The sequence below is a fragment of the Notolepis coatsorum genome (assembly GCF_963971535.1).
Source record: "Notolepis coatsorum genome assembly, chromosome: 7".
Lineage (NCBI taxonomy): Eukaryota > Metazoa > Chordata > Actinopteri > Aulopiformes > Paralepididae > Notolepis > Notolepis coatsorum.
Genome location: NC_140171.1, coordinates 120,278,899 through 120,300,038, shown reverse-complemented (window position 1 = coordinate 120,300,038; position 21,140 = coordinate 120,278,899). Strand labels below are relative to the sequence as shown.

The following is a 21,140-nucleotide window of genomic DNA, read 5'->3' as shown; positions in this document are numbered from 1 at the left end:
TGCCTTTATTTCAAGCCAACTCGACTACTGTAATGCACTCCTTACCGGCCTCCCGAAAAAATACGATGATAACTATTTTATTGCAATGCACTATTGCATTATTTTGTTCTATTTTACTAACTATTTTATTGCACTGCACTATTTTACTTTGTATCAGTGAATCATAGACGCCTGGCCATAAGAGCATTCGGAGCATCTCTGCTCTCCCACTATTGAACTTGGGGGAGCAAAGGTATGCTCTTGCTCCACCACTTTTTGATCATATGAAAAATATGATATACCCCCCCCCCCAATATATAAATCTAACCATAACTACGTTATGGTTAACTGAGTTTTATAGTGAAAAGAGCAGCTTTATTGGTCAAGATTGAAGGCTCTATATTGCAGGAAATTGCACGTACAGGTTAATTTAATTCAAAAAAAATCTGCCGCTTGCCTGCAAAAAAAAGAAAAAATTAGAAAATAAAAATAAAAAAAATAAAAAGGCGGGCACCTATCTGGGCTAAGCCCCGGATCTCCTATAATCCTAAATCCGCCCCTGGTTAGCTCTCATAACGATAACCAGTTTGATTTACAAAAGCTTTTACAAACGCTTTTACAGAGTAAGAGTAGTAGGGGTGAAACGATGCAACCTCACAACGATTCATTTCTATTATGATTACGAGGAGTTGAGAAGAGTAGGAAAAGAAGACAGGAGCGGACACGAGGGGAGGTGTGGAGAGGACAGGATGAGATAGGAGAGGAGTGGAAGAGAGAACATATATCAATCCCAGTGCTCATGTGTTCCAGTTCAATAAATTGTTGTTCATCTACAGCTTGTTGCATTATTTCATGCATTGATATTATCAATAAGACATAATCTCTAAGCATTTACAATGTAGACTTGACTGGTACATCTTTTAAATCAAGTAAGTAGTCAGGTGTCCTAGGGGGTTGTGTGTGTGAGGGGAGGGGGGGCGCGGATGGGGGCGGAAAACTTCAGGGGCCTATAGATCATCACTTAATATGGTACCTGGAAAATCAGGAGGTAGTATGGAAAAAAAATTCAAGGCAAGCGTGGGAACCCTGTGATTGATTGAATGAACATTTTATTAACAGCTTGCAGAATGGGACCTTGCTTGATTTCTCTCCTTGTTTGTCGGTGTAAAACATTGAGTAGTTATCTCTTGTGCCCACACGATGGTGCTATTGGATTTTTTTTTTTTTTTTTTTATCTTTTTCTCCGCCTGATTTTTTCATTTTTCTCCCCATCCCAATTTAGTCGTTATGCCAATTCCCCCCCTCCCCTACCTGGTTGTTGTGCGCATGTTCCTCCTACTGGTCGGTACAAGGGAACCCTGAAGTCCACCACATGCTTCCTCCGACACATGTGGAGACAGCCAGTGGCTCTTTTTTCACCTGGCAGCGAGGACTCTCATTGGTGAAGCGTAACGCGTGGGAGGTCACGCTGCCTTCACCATTTCCTGCCTCTTGCTGAGCAGGCGCCCAGACCTCACCTGTCCACAACGCCAGATTACCACCCACGACTTCCCTCCCCCTAACTCAGCCAAACGAGTTAGTATGACGACCGGCCCAAGCCGCAGGGCAATGCTGACTCCGGGAGTCGAGACCGCAGCCTCTTGCATTGGTGACAAGCGCAATCTCCGCTACGCCACCCGACCGCCTGCTATTGGATGTTAAATGTGAAAGTAGCACAGTACAGATCTCAGATCCATTTCTGGCAGACTTTTCACTTTCACTCACCCCCATCGTGTTCAATACAGGAGAGCTATTGTTATTAATTTGTAATAAAATACATGATGTACAGGTATAATAATATACGGTCATGTATTCATGCTTTTAGAGAATGCTGCCTTGCCACGGGAATAGGGACCTGTTCCGACACCCTCCCATGACGGCGGTGTACTCCATGCGCCCCTACTGCCCTGAGGACCAGGTGAGGACGGAGCGCTCTTAGACACTGTCGTTCCATTCTGTTGACAATCACCAGGCGGTGGCAGGATGAAGCTGACGTCTGGGAGAAGGACATCGGGGGCTCCCTTTCTGCAGCCAGTGGGCAAAGAATATGGAACACTTCAATAATATCTATATGTGTCTGTAACTGAGGGGTATAATTCCCTGACTGTATTGATAAGTATGGTATCATTAAACCACTACCGCTTTATGTACTTTAATTACTGGCCATACAGTACACGATATATGAATATGATGAACACTTCCCACAATGAAATCGGTTCCAGTCAAAGGTATTAATCAAGTATTTAATGGAGCAAAAGGTACATAGGATACTTTACATTATTCTTTGAATGCACTTGTAAGGCAAAGGAGTATGCGTAGGCAAATCAATAACGAATGTCCATTCTCTGGTTACGCAGGAGGTAATTATACAACCTGAATCTTAGGGAATTATATCTATGGTACACTGGTAATATAGCGGGAGATACTGGAAGGGGTTCCCACTGGTTGTAAGCCAGCAGGGGGGGTAGAAGATCTGTCGGTAGTAGGACGTCTGGTCAACGATGACTAGGGAGACTTCAGGTACAGAAGCCGGTGCAGTAGCCTCTTGATCCACAGACGAATACAGCTTGGTTCTCTTGTAGACTGTAGCTCCACAGGGAAGAAAGCTAGTCGGCCTTAGGCTCTCTGGGCGCCGACTCGACTTGACTCCTCTCGGGGTAAATCCAACACGTGCAGGCGTCAGCGATTATCCGCTCCATAAATCACAGGACCAAAGCAAATATATTCCAGCCGCAAAGGGCTATGCAGTCGTCGGGTAGATTAATCCAGTGTACATGTCCATACGGCTCTCGTCTAGGTCTCCTCGGGTGAAAGCGCCATGCGGTCGGCCCAGCCTGGATAAGAACTCTAGCTAATACGAGGAAGCGTTGGAGATGCTGGTCACTGTAGAATTATAACCGCACGATACACTATACACAAATAGACTATTAAAGACTTAATAGAAATATGTCGCACTCGACGGTATAGCGCCAAACTCTGACAATTCAGTTATTAATTCGCACGCGGTCTCGATGCTCTATTCTGGGGCCAAACAGGCCATACTTCACCGCACGTTGTATCATGGGTGAGGCTTCAACTTATCGGTAACATACTAAGGAAGGGTACGGAGGTAAGGGGCTTCTACATTCACCTGCGCCGTATTTATACGCACGGTGAACAAAACTAGTTCCACTCTCACTTCTGTCGCGTATCCCTGGGCAAGGCCGGGCATGTCCAGACACATCTTGACGGTGACTTTGAACCTGGCTCCGGAGGCCGGTCCCTGGCGCCGGTGGACCGCTGTCCAATAGGAGAATGAACTATTATGGTCTGGGCTAAAGGGATATTCCGTGTATATGTACAAGGAATATACAGGGGATATCAAACGATATACAAATACTATGCAATATATATCAATAAATAAATATATATATTCGGTTTAATCTGATCCTTTGTAACAGTGTCCTAATATAGAATGACTCGAATGAAAACCTTTACCCTAATAGAATGAAGTAATAAAATGAATGACACCGTCTCAGACAAATGTTGCCGTGGCTGCGGTAAAAGAGGCACCCCTGGGGGCGCCCTCGTGGCGCATACCATAGTGCCTCGCGCACCTACGCGGTCGTTATTTGTCGCATGTCTTCCCCACCTCTCCTCCCGTTCGCCCTCTCCTCTGTCGGTCCTGCGTGACCAATAAAGCTGTACAAATGCTAAAAAATAATAATAATAATAAAAAAAAGAGGCACCCCTGATGCGTTGCCTGTGGGAATGTCCTGCCGTGAACTCCCTCTGGTCAGGGGTTAGAGGCCCTCACATAGATCCTCCAGGTCGATGCTCCTAAATGCAGTGAACTCCCTCTGGTCAGGGGTTAGAGGCCCTCACAGAGACCCTCCAGGTCGATGCTCCTAAATATCCTATTCTGTGTACACTAGTAGATAGAATAGATGGGTTATCTGCGAGCGGAAATTAGAGTTGTAACATCGGGTTGTTTTGCTGCTAAATGTAAAAAAAAATCTGAACTGGAAGATAAGAATCCCAACCTGTCAGGCAGCGGAGTGGCGCAGTGGGCAAGGCGCTCGCCACTAACGCAGGAGATGCTGGTATCGAGCCCAGCTCTCGGCGTTGCTACCGGCTTGGCCGGCTATCATACTAACACAATTGGCAGTGTTAGAGGGTGGGAAAGCCGGTGGGTGGGGATTGGACGTTGTGGACAGTGACTCCTACAGGTCGGTTGGGTGACACCGGTGTGGCAGAAACAGGAAGTATCGGGGGCAGCTTGAGCCTCCCACGCGTTACTCCTTGCCACTGAGAGTTCGAGCTGCTGCGGTGAAAAGATGCGACAGGCTGCCTCCTCGTGTACCGGAGGGGACACGTGATGCAAGGCTTCTATCCTCACTACAGCCGACCAGTGGGAGGCATAGTCTAGCAACGTTCAAGACAGGGGAGGGAAGGATTGGAAAGACGAAATTGGGATGGGAGAAAAATTGAAAATTAGGAGAAAAAGTGGATAAAAAAAAAAGAATCCCAACCTGTGGGCGCCCCAGTGGCGCACCGCATAGTGCCTCGCACACCTACGCGGCCGTCCCAGGTTCGCCTCCCGCTCCCGGGCTGATTTGTCGCATGTCCTCCCCACATCTTCTCCCGTTCTCCCTCTCCTCTGTCGGTCTTGTATGGCCAATAAAAAGCTGTAAAAATGCTAAAATAAATCTTTAAAAAAAAAAGAATCCCAACCCGTTTCATCCTGAGCAGTTTCAAGTTTCAAGTTTCTTTAATAGTTGTCATACAGAAGTACATAATACTTTTATACAAAATGCTTCTTACTGTTACGCTCCAGAGACTGTGCAAGACAAGATAAGTATGAAATAAAATAACATACCGGTAGTATAGCATGTAAATTAGAAGTAAAAAAATGAGGTCACAGTGTTCAGTATAGACATATGTACAATGTTCGATGCAGAGTAGACGTAACTGAGTTACCATATAATATACAATACTGTGTAGTGTACTAATATACAATACTATATAGTGCAAGGCAGAAATAGGATGAGGTGCAATTTAGGTACAATTTACAGTAGGTGTACGAGTTGTAGTGCAAATCCTTTATCAATAAATATAAAGTGTGTTTGTGTGATCTAAAGTGTGGAGAGTGGGTGCTGCAGTGTGTTGTTTGTTTAAGTGAGTGTGTGGGTGTGTGTGCTGTGTGCATTTGATGGTTGTTGCATAGTGTTTATTGTTCGTTTAGCAGCCTGATGGCCTGGGGATAGAAGCTTCTTCTGAGTCTTTCTGTGCTCGCCTTAAGACTCCGGTATCGCTTGCCTGACCGCAGCAGTTCAAAGAAGCAGTTGTTCGGGTGGCTCGAGTCCTTAATAATTCTCTTAGCCTTCCCCTTGCACCGCTTGTTGTAAATGTTCTGGAGGGTGGGAAGCCCCCCTCCAATTGTGCGTTCGGCTGAACGTGTCACTCTTTGTAGTCTGCTACGGTCTTGTGCAGTGCTATTCCCAAACCAGGAGGTGATGTTGCCAGTCAGGATCAGTGATGCCACAGATTACTTGTAAAAGTAATCTGATTACTGATTACTGATTACTCCTTTAAAAAGTAATCTTAGTTACTTTACTGATTACTTGATTATCAGAGTAACTTAGTTACTTTGAAAGTAACTAGGTTACGAAGTCGTCGTCCCTGCTGCTGCCACAACATAAGAATGACAAAAAAAATTTAGTAAAATGTACTCAGTTTGAGTAAAATGTACTAATAGGGCAGGTAGGCCTATCTTGCTATCTATAGATCTATAGATTTCACAAAAGATAAATGGTCAATAACACCACATGTAGGCTGATATGTAGCCTACCTTTGAGGCCTGCCCCATTCAGATATGGTTCTACGTTATTATTATTTATTATTGTGTGAATGAATGAATGAAAACTTTATTTAACAGATTGCAGAATGGGTACAATACAGTACGGCTCAATACATACAATTGTTAAGGGGATGCAGACCTGAGAAAGACGTTTGTCTTTGTTTCCATCAGGGTCCCCCATTTTCAATTCATATAGACATTTATGACATACACAACATACATGACATTTATGGCATAGGGACATATAGGTATTTAGTACTGATACATTTGTGACATAAGCGGTATTCAAATATACAGTACTGTTACCCCTAGATCCTGACAGAGTATATACATATGATGGGGAGGGGACTGTACATTAGGAGGGGGTGGGTGGGTGGGAGGGAAATATACATACGGCGGGGAGGGAATATATATACTGCAGTGTTGTCAGTGTGCTACTGACAACCTACATACTGCAGTATGGTGTTCCATGTTCATGAATAGTGCAAGCAAAAGATGTTTAACTCAAAGGTGGAACATACTGTTTGGCTGGTGCAGCTCCGACTCCGAGTCCTGTAGAAGTCGATGGTCGTGCTGTGCTGTATATTCCATATGCGGTAGATTTTGTTTCCTCCGCAAAGTGAATGTTTTTTTCACCCGGCTTAGTTTACACAAACGTTAAGTAGACTAGTGAACTTCCAGTGCAAGGAAGCGTTACGAGCGCGAGCGTCTCCCTGCTACACACACAGTAGCTCGCAGGTCAGCCTGATAATAACAATAACAGCCGCGCCCACCAGCATGGCTCAACACGCGAGTTTGCGTGCTGTGACGTCACTCCCCAATACAAGGAAAAGCTTTCCAAACGTATATTTGACTGTCGAAAACGAAAGAAAATACTGCATTCCGCCTGCATTATGATGAGATAGTAACGAAATAGTAACGCACAGCCACTTGAACAAGTAACTGCAATCAGATTACTGGCTTGTAAAGATTAACGCGTTAGATTACTATTTTCGGGGGAAAGTAATCAGATTACAATAACGCGTTACTTAGTAACGCGTTAGTGGCATCACTGGTCAGGATGCTCTCTATTGTACATGAGTAGAAGTTCCTAAGGATCTTCTGACTGACTTGGAACTTCCTTAGGCGCCTGAGGAAGTAGAGGCGTTGTCGTGCCTTCTTCACAACACTGTCAATGTGTGTGGTCCATGTCAAATCCTCGGATATGTGGGCTCCGAGGTACTTGAAACTGTTCACTCTCTCAACCGGTGCCCCGTCGATGCTGAGGGGGCTGTAGTCCTTGACCCCCGACCTCCTGAAGTCCACAATCATCTCTTTTGTTTTGATGACGTTCAGGGAGAGGCAGTTCTCCTGACACCACTGTGACAGGTTCTCTACCTCTTCCAGGTAGGCCCTTTCGTCGTTGGCAGAGATCAGGCCCACCACTACTGTGTCATCAGCAAATTTGATGATGGTGTTGTTGTTCCGCTGTGCTACGCAGTCATGTGTGTACAGGGAGTAGAGGAGGGGGCTCAGAACACAGCCCTGGGGGGCCCCTATGTTGAGCGTGATGGATGAGGAGGTGCAGTTGCCTGCTCTTACCACCTGGGGTCTGCCCGTCAGGAAGTCCAAGACCCACTGGCAGAGGTCATAGTTCAAGCCCAGGTCCCTGAGCTTGGCTATGAGTTTGGAGGGGACTATGGTATTGAATGCTGAGCTGTAGTCGATGAACAGCATTCTCACATAGTTCCCCTGCCTCTTGTCCAGGTGTGATGCTGCTGTGTGCAGCACATGGGCTATGGCGTCCTCCGTGGACCTGTTGGGGCGATATGCAAATTGCAGAGGGTCCAGGTTGATGGGGAGGGAGGAACAGATGTAGCCCTTCACTAGCTTCTCAAAGCACTTCATGGCTATGGAGGTGAGGGCTACAGGGCGGTAGTCGTTGAGGCAAGCAGGCGTAGATTTTTTGGGTACAGGGATGATGGTGGACTTCTTCAGACAGGTGGGGATGACAGCCTGTTCCAAGGACAGGTTGAAGATGTCAGTGAATACCGGGGCCAGTTGGTCGGCACAGACTTTTAGGACGCGGCCGGGGATGCCGTCCGGTCCTGCTGCCTTCCTGATATTCACTTTTTTAAAGATCCGTCTGGTTGGAAGAGTTTATTGACTTAATAGAGATGGAAAGGCACCTGGACCCAGAGGACTGGTGGGATAAAAAGCAGGTCTTATTTGAACTCCTTACTTGTAATGTAATGTATAGTGTGCTTGTGTACACGGTGCAGGGTTAACCCCTCTTGTCCACCGGCCAAATGGCTGGTGAATGTTCCAATGTTGCCAGTCACTCAGTACATTGCCATTGGCTGGTGAGTGGATCAAACCTATGAGCCACTTGCATGTTTTACCAATATTCCGCTGGTGGCTGGTGTTAAATGTGTGCCCTCTGTGTTGTGTATAATATGATGAACTGACAAAGAAGCCCTTTTTTGCATCTCTTATCAAAGGCACAAACATTGAGTATTTATTGATGCCCCCCTTCCCCATTTTCCTGTGTTTGCTTTTGTCCACATATGCTGTTCTGTGTTATTTTGTATGGCATTTGTGTTTGTTATTATATATTGTATTGTGCTTGTTTGAAATATGTGTCGAATGTCCAGTCTGTAAAATATAACAGAAAAAGAAAACAAACCATGAAGCTGAATTGTAATACATTATGTCATGGGTTTTGTCCCAGGTGGACGTGCAAAGGATCTTCAGGGAGATGCAGAGAGAGGGAGATGGTGAGGCCCCTGAGATGATGAAATATCAGCTTCTTAGTGATGGGTAAGGAGGAATCTCCGTGCGTATTCAAGATTGAAGATTGTTTGTTGTCATGTGCACAGTTAAACAGACAGTTTGCCATACAAGGAAAATCTTACTTTGCTAGTCCGCCCTTCACACAAAATCACAATACTTAAACAATCTTATTTCTTTACAATTGAAATACAAGCGAGGTAAAAAAAAAATAAGGTAAAAATAGATCTAATATATACAAGGCACAGTGAGTAACATTGCACGTTCCGATTCAGTGTTTACAATATAAATGGAGGTGTCAATGGGTCACAGCAGCAGTTAAAAGGTGTCTTTAGTGATTCATAGTTCGGGGGAAGGGTGACAGTGAGGTAATATATGTATATGTGTGTATAGACGGGTTTGTTTGTAAACACAATGTCTTCGAGCCAATCAGTAATACCTACTGAGTTTCCCCCTACCTGCCTTGAGCGTTATATGGAGGAACCATGACACTCCCTCAACTAAGTATTTAAGTGAAAACGGCTGGATGTCATTTTGGCAAATTAGCATGGCTGCGAGTGTGAGTCTTTCGCCTTTTACATAGTGTCACAAACAGGTAATTTATGACAAATAGGAGTCCACACGTGATAACAATTTAACAAAATTATTGATTTTATCCTATCTAAACAAAGATATTTACATAAACAATGAACATGGATGGAATTTCATCAGTGGTGAATGCAGTGTGTGGATGAGTGAGAAAGTATGGTGTAGTGCGTGTGTGGTGTAAGTAGTAGTATTAAGCGCTTTGAGATTCCTAATGTAAAGCGCTATATAAAATACATTTATTATTATTATTATTAATATGTCAAAGGATTCAAATTGGGTGCTAGTACAACCTGTCCCTAGGAGTGGAGAAGCAGACAGAAACATATGCATAATGTGCAGGCAGCTCTCTCACTGCACAGGTGAGACCAATTGGGCTAACGACCCACCCACTCCACCATGCTCAGCAGACTCACCCATTTACAGGTAGAGTGGGGGGGTCGTCACAATAGCTAGCGTTAGCATGGATTGATTGTTTAGATTGCTAGCATGGCTAACAAAAGTAAATCTATTGTAGTCTGCCCCGTTGTTCTGACCAGGATTATGTTCCTTTTTGCCTCCTTGATGCAAATAGTCTCCTTGGTAGAGTCTGATGTGGATGAGAAACCCGTCTAATATATATGTGTGTGTAATTGTGTATGTGCCCATGGCTATTCTTGGAAGAAGAAAAAAAAACTGCAAAAGTATGGAGGCCACAATAATGCAGCATCGCTGTGCTGGTTGGGTCATGTAATAAGAATGAAACCAGACCGTCTACCAAGGAAGATCCTCTCTGGCCTGCTGGACCTGCACTGGCTCCCCATCGCCGCACGAATCCGCTTCAAGGTCCTCGACCTGGCATATCATGCAGCGAAGGGAACGGCCCTGCCTACCTCCGGTCAATGGTCTCTAACTAGTAACTACACACCTTCAAGACCCCTCCGCTCTACATCCTCTGGCCGCCTCAGACCCACTCCTATCTGAGCTCCGGGAGGGTCAACAAAGAGAAGCCGCCTATTCTCGGTCCTCGCTCCACAATGGTGGAACGAACTTCCCACCACAGTTAGGACAGCCGAAACCCGACCAATCTTTCGCTGTTGACTAAAGACACAATTCTTCAATCAATATCTGAAAAAAAAAAATTGCTAACCTTCTTACTGTTCTCTACTATCATGCACTCTTCCTAATATACTAAAATGTCTCTACTACTATGCACTCACCACTGTAGCACTCAAGTTTCAACACTTTGATGAACATTGTTACTCAGCTGATATTGTACCTTTCCTACTGACTTGTCGCACAGAACTTGTAAGTCACTTTAGATAAAATCGTTGACTAAATGTAAAATGTAAATGACAGAGGAAGAGATTCAAGGACCAGCTCAGAATCTCTCTGAAAAGGTCCACTCCTCCTACTAACAAGGAAATCGCTGCAACTGCTCTGCCCATCGGCAGGTCTGTCAGAAACAAACCCAACACTTCGTTAGCCTGCCAGCTCTAGAAGAGATCTATGGTGCCAGGCTGCTTTCCCCTCTGGTCACCCAGCCGCAGGCCTCTTTGTCCCCCTCCGCTCCATCACATGCTCTACCTCTTGGTTTACTAAGAGTTTCTTCCCCAGTGCTGTGCGCAGCCTGAATAACTCCAAAGGCTAGATTTGTATATTCTACTTTGTTTTGGTGTGTTATTAGTCAGGTTGTGGAAGTGCTGTTTCTGTGTGTCTGTGCATCACACACTTTGATTATATGCACTTTTTCTGTAAAGTGTGCCTCTATGCATTATGCACTTTACTATGATATGCACTTTAGGGGATGTTGATATCAACTTTAGCATTTGTCCTTTTATACTCTTTGTTTTTACACATTTATTTTCTATCTTTTTTTTTTATCCACTTTTTCTCCTTATTTTTCTCCCATCCCAATTTCGTGTTTTCCAATTCTCCCCTGTCTTGAACGTTGCTCGCATATGCCCCCCACTGGTCGGTTGTAGGGAGGATAGAAGCCTTGCATCACATGTCCCCTCCGGTACACAAGGAGGCAGCCTGTCACATCTTTTCACCTGCCAGCGTGGACTCTCATTGGCGAGGTGTAACGTGTGGGAGGCTCACACTACCCTTGCCATTTCCTGTCTCTGCTGTGCAGGCGTCCCCCAACCGACCTGTAGGAGTCGCTGTCCACAACGTCCAGATTACCACCCATCGACTTCCACCCGCTGACTCTGCCAATTGAGCCAGTATGACGGCCGGCCCAAGCCGGAGGCAATGCTGACACCCGGTTTCGAGACCGGAGTCTCTTGCATTGGTGACGAGCGCAATCTCCGCTGCGCCACCCAGCCGCCTTACATTCATTTTCTTTCTGTACCGTTTCTACTCTGCTCCTGTATTGGATTAGTTGTAGACACACAGTGTTTGCTCTGTACCTGTATTCCAATGTGGATTCGTCCATACATGGCAAATAAAGTCTCTGACTCTGACTCTCTGACTTCGAAGAAGAAAGGAAACGCCACAAGAAGAAGCCGGCCAAGGCTACTTCTGCACCCAACCACACCTATTCATGCACCACGTGACCCGCAATGAACCATATCTCTTAAGACTTGGACTTGGACAACCACAGCTAAACCCATCATTAGGAAGAAGTGTGTGTGTGTGTGTGTGTGTGTGTATATATATATATATATATATATATATATATATATATATAAAATTAGTATGTCTGTAAGGGCGGCTGGGTGGCGCAGCGGACATTGCGCTCGTCACCAACGCAAGAGACACCGGTCTCGAATCCGGCTGTCAGCGTTGCCTCCGGCTTAGGCCGGCCGTCATACTAACTCAATTGGCAGAGTTAGGGGGAGGGAAGTCGAAGGGTGGTAGTCTGGTCGTTGTAAAACAGCGACTCCTACAGGTCGGTCAGGGCGCCTGCACAGCGAGGAAGGGAGATGGTGAGGGTAAATGCAGAGACGGGAAAATGGTGGGGGCAGTGTGAGCCTCCTACACGTTACTTCTCGCCAATGAGAGTCCGCGCTGGCAGGTGAAAAGATGTGACTGGCTGCCTCCACATGTATCGGAGGGGACATGTGATGGGCTTCTATCCTCGCTACGACCGGCCAGTGGGGGGCACATGCGAGCAACGAGAGGAAATTGGGATGGGAGAAAAATCACAGAAAAAGGGGGAGAAAAAGTAGATAAAAAAAGATAATTTGTGTCTGTTTGGGTGTCTATCTGTCTGGTTTCTCTTTACATCCACTATCTTATCCCCCCTCCTCTGACACCCCCCCCTAGTCTGTCAACAGGTGAGCTCCTCCCCTCTCCTCAATGTGGTCTTGTCCTGGAGGATCAGATAGGTGTGTGTGGCTATGCCCTGGGACTGACCGACGTCAAAGCAGCTGCTGCCAAAAGTCAGGTGAGTGCTTGATCCACCACATCAAACTGAGGTGTTTATTTCCTGTCCTGATAAGGTATTGCTGGTACTACCTTTGGCGGGACAGGAGATAAACTTGGAAGTAATTTTTCTGTTTCACTTCTCGGTTTGTTGTTTGCCTTTGTAGCATTAGGACTTTATTGGTGTGGACTCCAGTCACATGACTTTGTCTCCAGTCACATGAATTGGACTCCAGTCACATGACTTTGTCTCCAGTCACATGAATTGGACTCCAATCACATGATTTGAGCCACGACTTCAGTCTCTGATTGACAAAATCATAAGAGACTCAACTCGACTTTGACTTTAACACCAATGACTTGTGATTTCACTCAGACTTGACACTCTCCTCAAATCCAAAATGTTATGAAAAGATGCCATAAAGCAGGCGGCTGGGTGGCGCAGCGGACTAAGAGCTCATCACCAACACGAGAGACACTGGTATCGAATCCGGCTGTCAGCGTTGCCTCCGGCTTGGCCGGCCGTCATACTGGCTCAATTGGCAGAGTCAGCGGGAGGGAAGCCGGTGGGGTGGTATTCTGGTCGTTGTAAAACAGCGACTCCTACAGGTCGGTCAGGGCGCCTGCACAGCGAGGAAGGGAGATGGTGAGGGTAGTGTGACCTCCCACACGTTACACCTCACCAATGAGAGTCCGCGCTGGCAGGTGAAAAGATGCTGCTGGCTGTCTCCTATGTCTCGGAGGAAGCATCTGATAAACTTTAGGGCTCCCTAGACCGACCAGTGGGGGGCACATGCGAGCAACGACCAGGAAGGGGAGGGGGGAATTGGCATAACGACTAAATTGGGATGGGAGAAAAACACAGAAAAACAGGAGGAGAAAAAGTGAGAAAAAAAAAATAATAAATGCCATAAAGCGATATCAATTTAATTTCCCAGATTACAGCTCCACTTTGGACATTTTAGACCGGTCAGCAAGCAGAGAAGGAAGTTTGTCCATGCAGAATCATCTAAATTGAATATACTACTAACTATTACTCTGTTGGCTTTACATTAACAAATGTCAAATAAAAATGCATTAGGACTTGTTTAGTGTGCACAAGTTTCAGACTTGTGACTTGCTTGAGACTTCAAGTTTCTTTATTAGTTGTCATACAGAATACTTTGTATGAAATGCTTATTTCTGTTTTGCTCCTGAGTGTGCTAGATAAAATAAAATATAGTATAAAATAAGTATAATATAAGTATAAAATAGAAAGTCAAGTACATGTAAACAAGTGTAAACAAAACAAAAGTGTTCAATATAGGGCGGCTGGGTGGCGCAGCGGACAAGGCGCTCGTCACCAACGCAAGAGACACTGGTATCGAATCCAGCTGTCAGCGTTGCTTCCGGCTTGGCCGGCCGTCATACTGGCTCGATTGGCAGAGTCAGCGGGAGGGAAGCCGGTGGGTGGGTATGGGTCGTTGTGGACAGCGACTCCTACAGTTCGGTCGGGGCGCCTGCACAGCGAGGGAAGGATCTAAGAGGGGTAGTGTGACCTTCCACACGTTACACTCTCTCAGTGAGAGTCCGCGCTGCCAGGTGAAAAAAAGTGGTGGGCTGGGTACACATGTGTCGGAGGAAGCATGTGATAGTCTCCGCCCTCCCAGACCGACGGTAGGGGGTAGAGTGCGCAACGACCAGGAAGGGGATTGGGAATTGGCATAACGACTAACATTGGGAGGGGAGAAAAACGGAAAAAGGAGGGAAAAGACAACAATAAAAAAAAAGTGTTCAATATACATATATACAGTATATATATATACAATGCAGTAGAGAAGGTAACTGAGTTACAACAATATACAATAGCTTAGCTTGTGGTGGTGAGGTGCAATGAGGTATGAGGTGATGTTCAAATCTCCTACCAATAACATAAAGTGTGTTAAGTGTCTAAAGTGAGTAAAGTGGGTGCTACAGTGAGTTGTCCATTTAAAGTGAGTGTGGATGTGTGTGCTGTGGGTGTATTTGATAGTTTGTTACATAGTGTTATTGTTCATTGAGCATCCTGATGGCCTGGGGATAGAAGCTCCTTCTGAGTCTCTCTGTGCTTGCCATGAGGGAAATACAAAAAGGGCATCCTATTCCAAACTTTATTCCCATTGCAACAATGTTTTGCGGTAGACCGACCATTTAGATGGTTTTGAAGGATCCCAGTTTGGTGTAAATGTCGACCCTTTCACTACCACACTACATACTTGCCTGTCTTGACTTTGGACTTGAGACTTGCAAAGCAATGACTTGGTGCCACCTCTGCTGGCTTACCCTTTGACAGTGAAATCCGTTTTGATTTCTTTCCTCCCGCCTCTAGAGGGTGATTATCAGTGATTCAGTGGTGAAAGACTTCCCCTCCCTGGTCACCATGCAGATTCTACCCAGGGTGACTGAACCCACCCCCGCCCAGCGGATGATTGGTAGCCTGTTGTCTTCCATCAAAAGCTGCGGTGAGTTGACTTCTGATTGATTGATTGAAAAGTTTATTAACAGATTGCAGAATGGGTACAGTACAGGACAGCTCAATACATACAATTGTTAAGGGGATGCAGACCAGAGAAAGACTTTCGTCTTGTTTACATCAGGGTCCCCCATTTTCAATTCATCATATGACACACACGACATACAGATAGACAGTACTACTACATCTATACATTTATGACATACCAGATTTGCAAATACAGTACTGTTTGTGATACAAAAAAAATCCATTTACATTTGACATAGAAACTGTACATTGGAGGAGGTTGGGTAGGTGGGGTGGGGTTGGGTGGGGCTGTACATTGGAGGTGGGGGGGGACACTGTACACTGTACATTGGAATACTGACATACATTTGACATATAAACTGTACATTGGAGGAGGTTGGGTAGGTGGGGTGGGGTTGGGTGGGGCTGTACATTGGAGGTGGGGGGGGGGGGGTTGGGTAGGGGACACACTGTACATTGAAATACTGACAAAGCCATACTTGGTCTTTACTGTACAACTGGGTTAGGACATTTGTAGGGGCCAATTTCGAATTGCAGTCTCCCGTAGGTGTTCTTTGAGAGTGTTTTTGAAAGTGGGTAGTGATTCACATTCCTTTACAGCTTTGGGTAGGGCGTTCCACATTGATGTGGCATAATTGCGAAACGTGTTTAGTCCCTTGTTTGAGCCGAATCTGGGTTTCACATGATTTGTGGAGCTCCCTCTGGTGTTGTGATCGTGGTATTCACTGACCTTTGGGAAGTATTTTGAAATCTTGATTGTTCTGGCTGCGAGCAGAACCTGTTCTGGAGGATAAATTACTGAATGTGGACGGTGTTGAAAAATACTTCACCCAAACAGCGCTTAAAGGGGAACTACGCCCAATGTGTGGCCTAACACATTCTCAAAGTGGGGTCCCCCCAGGTGTCCTGGAAGGGGTTCCAGGGGGTCTGCAGCAAAATGGGGAATAATTCATTAATGAATTAATTTCACTATTATGTCACATTTCACTAGAAGTTAGGACAGTGAAAGAGAGTATAGGAGTGACTATTCTGCTCTCTCCTCTGTTATCTATCCACCTACAGTATTGACAGTTATGGAATTCTGTATTGAATCTATGTGACTTGGCCAATCATTACTATAGAATAAAGCTCGTTTTTCATTCTATGCAGAGTTGGACGATGTTCCACTTGACAAACATATCTGTAAACTAACCAGTGCTACCTTTACTCCTATTATTTGCCCTTAACATATTGAATAAATAATATTATTGTTCTCCCCATATTTTTTGTCTTTTTATGAATAAGAACCAAAAATGCTTTGCAAAAGGTTAAATCATTTAATTTCACGGTGTCTGTGCAGCCTTGTTTATTCACTGTGTCCATGGAAACGATGATGAACGCAGCCATAAAGGTATGGTTTCCTTATGCAAAAAAGAAGTCTGTTTACCTTTCTAATAACTACATCTGCATAACTCATAAATGTTTAGACAAGCTTACATTTTATTTTATAATTATTTTTTTATCCACTTTTTCTCCCATTTTTCTCCCATCCCAATTTCGTATCATCCAATTCAACCCTCCCCTGTCTCGAACGCTGTTTCTTGCCTCCCACAAGCCGGCTGCAATGTGGACTAAGTCATACATAGCACGAGTCACCTCCGATACTCGAGGTAACAGCAGTCGCATTTTTTCACCTGCGTGGCGCAATCTTTCAGCGTCAGGGGTCTGCGCTTTGGAGGGGTGCCGCCCCCATCGATTCCTGATTCTTCTGCGCAGGTGCACCAACCGACCTGTAGGAGTCGCTGTCCACAACGCCCGATCCCCACCCATCAGTTTCCCTCCCCCTAATACTGCCAATGTGTATTAGTACGGACAACCAGCTAAACTGAAAGCAATGTGGAGCGCTGGGCTCGAACAGGCGAACCCAGCGTCTCCTGTATTCGTGGTGAGCGCCTTGCCCACTGCACCACATAGCCGCCCTTATTTTATTATTATTAAGCTTAAAGGTATTTCACCAAAAAAGCAATGCTGATTTGTTTTGCACATAATCTCACACATGTCCAAAAACTGTTTTGCACACATGAATTTAGTTTGACAGTTATTGAGAGTAAATAAGAGTAATAAGAAATAAGTAATACAGCGACCAGTGGTGTCATCAAGGACATTGAATCCTTGTGTTGTTAATTACAGCATCATGAAATGATAAAAAAAAAATAGCAATACCTTGTCTGTTGTCTTATAGAAACTTCTACCTTATAATTTAATTGAGCTGTAATTAACACAACACAAGGATTCATTGTCCCCAATGACATCACTGGTGGCCATATTCAAATACATTTACTCTCGATAACTGTCAAACAAAATGTGTGCAAAACTGTTTTTGGATGTGTGAAATTATGTGCAAAATAAATCAGCATTGTTCTTCCCTTCAAATTTTTGGTTATTTGTGATAATCTGTATACACCCAATTCAATGTTATAGCCATTTTCTTTCAAACTAATTTGGTTGCGGCCTCGTGGGTGTCCGGACTTAGTACAAATGTTGGTTCTCTTGGACAGAGCTGTTTAGCAGGCTGTGACGTACAGGCATACAGACAAAACTCAAAACCTTCTATAGGTGCGCAAACTCTGTCTCCAATTCATTGTCTATGGAGCAGCTACAGACTTTATACATGATGACATCACACATCTGAGTCTTACTTCTCTGGTTTCTGGCTTTGGGAGAGAGTAGCTTGTGTTCCCAAATATTGATTAAAATGTTCCTAGGCAATAGAAATTACATATCGGAATTCTTATCCCAAAACTTGGGATAGAGTTCCTTGTTAATTCCACTGATGAGACTTTTTGCCTTTTCTATCCAATCCTGAAAAGCTTGTTAAATATCAAAACATGTTACCTTGTACTAGTACATAACTCCACGGACACCAATGATGTACATTTGTAAATTTATTTTTCTTTTGTAAGTCCACACGGGTGTGTTTGATTTGTCTGTAAACAAGACAGAAAAATAAACTTCATTCATGATGAAGGACCGCAATGGAAACAAGCCTATGGCTTTATTTAGTTTTTTAATCCTATTGGTAAACGGTGGGCTGATATGTATACCTGTTAATTGTATGTGTTATTCATTTAAATCAATAAACTATTCAAATCAAATACCTTCCTTGTCCCATGCAGGTTCTAAAGGAGCATTCTGTGAGTTGAGACACAGCGACCGGAGGACGCTCGACATTTACACCAAACTGGGATCCTTCAAAACCATCGAAATGGTCGGTCTACCGCAAAACATCGTTGCAATGGGAATAAAGTTTTGAATAGGATGCCCTTTTTGTATTTCCCTCAGGTTTTAAATGTCCGTCAGAAGTCACTTTGTTTGTTCACTAGAGAAGATTACTCCGTATCTGTGGAGTTGCCTGATATAATCTGTAACTAAGAATCATGTATGTTGTGGAGAAAAGTGAATGTCATTGATGTTGTAGCAATAATGGTGGAAGTATTACTTTTACATAGTAATGTCAGGATCAGGAAATATCAAGCGTGAAGGACATTGTGTTCCTTAACCCTTTCACTACCACACTACAGACGGTTAACTGTCTGTAGTGTGGTAGTGAAAGGGTTAACTGTCTGTAGTGTGGTAGTGAAAGGGTTAACCTTCTGTAGTGTGGTTGTGAAAGGGTTAACCCTTTGTCGTGTGGTAGTGAAAGGGTTAACCCTTTGGTAGTGAAAGGGTTAAGAGTAGAACTATATCTGTTGGGTCGTAAATTTGGTCCAGATTATTCACAAAGCACTAATAATAAATATAATCTAGGGTCCACTTCAGTATGTTGAGATTGAATAAGGTCTATGATGACGAGGGTTCCTGATCACTGAACCCAGATCAGCTCCTACTTTGAGAAGCTTTGTGAATATGGGCCATTGTCTGTCAAAGTTGGCTTAAGCTTGGTATTTTCTGATCAAATGTCGATACATGTTAAATGCGTCCAACCGAGCTCAATAAAACTAACATGATGGTACATCACATACTCAATATTATTACTGTGTTTCTGTTGATGTGTTTCTGTTGATTATGACAAGTGTTTCTGTTGATGATGACAAGATCATTATTAAACAACTCCAATACGAGACCAAAAGAGTAGGTTTTAATCTCTGTGCGATACGTTATTTTAAAAGGCAGACATACAAAGATGTATACCGTAATTCCTCTAATAGTAACCGGGTCTCAAATACAAGCCGGGTCTCTATTAATGGCCGGGTGCGCTCTTGAGCTAAGCAATTATAAGCCGGCCTCCTAATACAAGCCGGGTTACTAATATACTGAGCTGCATACTGAGCTAGTTACTTGATTTCACTTTGAAAACGTTGAAATGACCAGTGACCACCTGTAATTGCACTGTTTACTATTTCATACAGTACTTGGTTTCAATAAATGAACCCAGTACATTTTACTGGGTTCAAACTGACACAAAATGTTGATTTATTCATTATGATCCGTTTGAAAATTTGAAATATAGGCCTCCCTCTTATACAGGCCTCCTCCTAATACAAGCCTGGTACCCGCTACAGTTGAAACAAATACAAGCCGGGGTTACTATTAGAGGAATTACGGTATATTAAAGATAACACATTCACATTAAATAAAATGGCTGATTCCATTCAGTGTAGTCAAAGTCAAAGACGGCGAGGATGTAATAAAGCCTGTTACTAATAATAACTTGGGTTGAGTCAGCATTTAGTAAGTCCCTGGACCTGCCCAGAACAACGCATCGCTCCCCCTATTTTCCAAAACATGAGCCAAAATGCCAGAAGTGACCATGATTGCACCTGCCACATTATGTGTGTATCTTGGTATTAGTTCATGACCAGGGTGACGTACGCTCAGCAGGCACAATGGTAGTGTTCGCTACAGAGAATAAGTTACATTTCAAGTAGTTACCCATTCATAAATATTCTGTCTTATTTGTGCCCAAGATTAATTGAATTCCCTCCCCCCAAGTGTCTGACCAGCAGAGTTTAGCCAGAGGGGAGGACCATGTGACCTGGATTCTGAGGAATCTAGACCAGTGGTTCTCAACCATCCTTGAGGTTTCCCGAAAAAAGAGTCTAATGTGTATCAGTGTGGGGGCGTCCACAGCCTAATGTGTATCAGTGTGGGGGCGTCCACAGCCTAATGTGTATCAGTGTGGGGGCGTCCACAGCCTAATGTGTATCAGTGTGGGCGTCCACAGTCTAATGTGTATCAGTGTGGGGGTCCACAGTCTAATGTGTATCAGTGTGGGGGTCTACAGCCTAATGTGTATCAGTGTGGGCGTCCACAGCCTAATGTGTATCAGTGTGGGCGTCCACAGTCTAATGTGTATCAGTGTGGGGGTCCACAGCCTAATGTGTATCAGTGGGGGCGTCCACAGTCTAATGTGTATCAGTGTGGGGGTCCACAGCCTAATGTGTATCAGTGTGGGGGGGTCCATGGCGGCATGGCCTAATGTGTATCAGTGTGGGCGTCCACAGTCTAATGTGTATCAGTGTGGGCGTCCACAGTCTAATGTGTATCAGTGTGGGCGTCCACAGTCTAATGTGTATCAGTGTGGGCGTCCACAGTCTAATGTGTATCAGTGTGGGGGTCCACAGTCTAATGTGTATCAGTGTGGGGGTCCATGGCCTAATGTGTATCAGTGTGGGGGTCCACAGTCTAATGTTTATCAGTGTGGGGGTCCATGGCCTAATGTGTATCAGTGTGGGGGTCCACAGCCTAATGTGTATCAGTGTGGGGGCGTACACGGCCTAATGTGAGAACCACTGCTCTAGACTACTGTCTACCTAAACTGTCTCTGGACAGGGGCAGTGTCGTTGACCCTTAAGCTAAAAACTAAATACTAGTGATGTTCAACAAGTATTGATCTAAAAGGGTTGGCCCTTCACATCAGTAGAAATATGGACGGGTTACAGGTTGGTAGTGTGAACCAGAGGTGGGATCCAATTACTCTCAATTCAACAAATTCAAAAAAAATCTTTTAAAATTAAAATATGGAAACATTGAAGCTATTGGGAAAACCTTTTGGCATGAAAATCATGCACTGTCAAACTA

The 21,140-nt window shown here is 44.5% G+C and overlaps 1 protein-coding gene across 2 annotated transcripts in view; it reads left to right on the top strand.

Annotated features, from left to right (window-relative positions):
* Nucleotides 1-19,029, top strand: part of ogal (O-GlcNAcase like) — a 39,528-nt gene extending 20,499 nt beyond the window's left edge. Inside the window, exons 13-17 of one of the 2 annotated variants that reach the window (XM_084319108.1) lie at nucleotides 1,844-1,936; nucleotides 8,568-8,656; nucleotides 12,464-12,584; nucleotides 14,967-15,042; nucleotides 18,236-19,029. In XM_084319108.1, the coding sequence (XP_084175234.1) occupies nucleotides 1,844-1,936; nucleotides 8,568-8,656; nucleotides 12,464-12,584; nucleotides 14,967-15,042; nucleotides 18,236-18,372 (516 nt within the window). In that variant the 3' untranslated portion in view covers nucleotides 18,373-19,029. Of the gene's footprint in view, nucleotides 1-1,843; nucleotides 1,937-8,567; nucleotides 8,657-12,463; nucleotides 12,585-14,909; nucleotides 15,043-18,235 lie in introns of both variants that reach the window. The other variant, XM_084319107.1, reaches the window with a different exon arrangement.
* The last annotated feature ends 2,111 nt before the right edge of the window (nucleotides 19,030-21,140 follow it).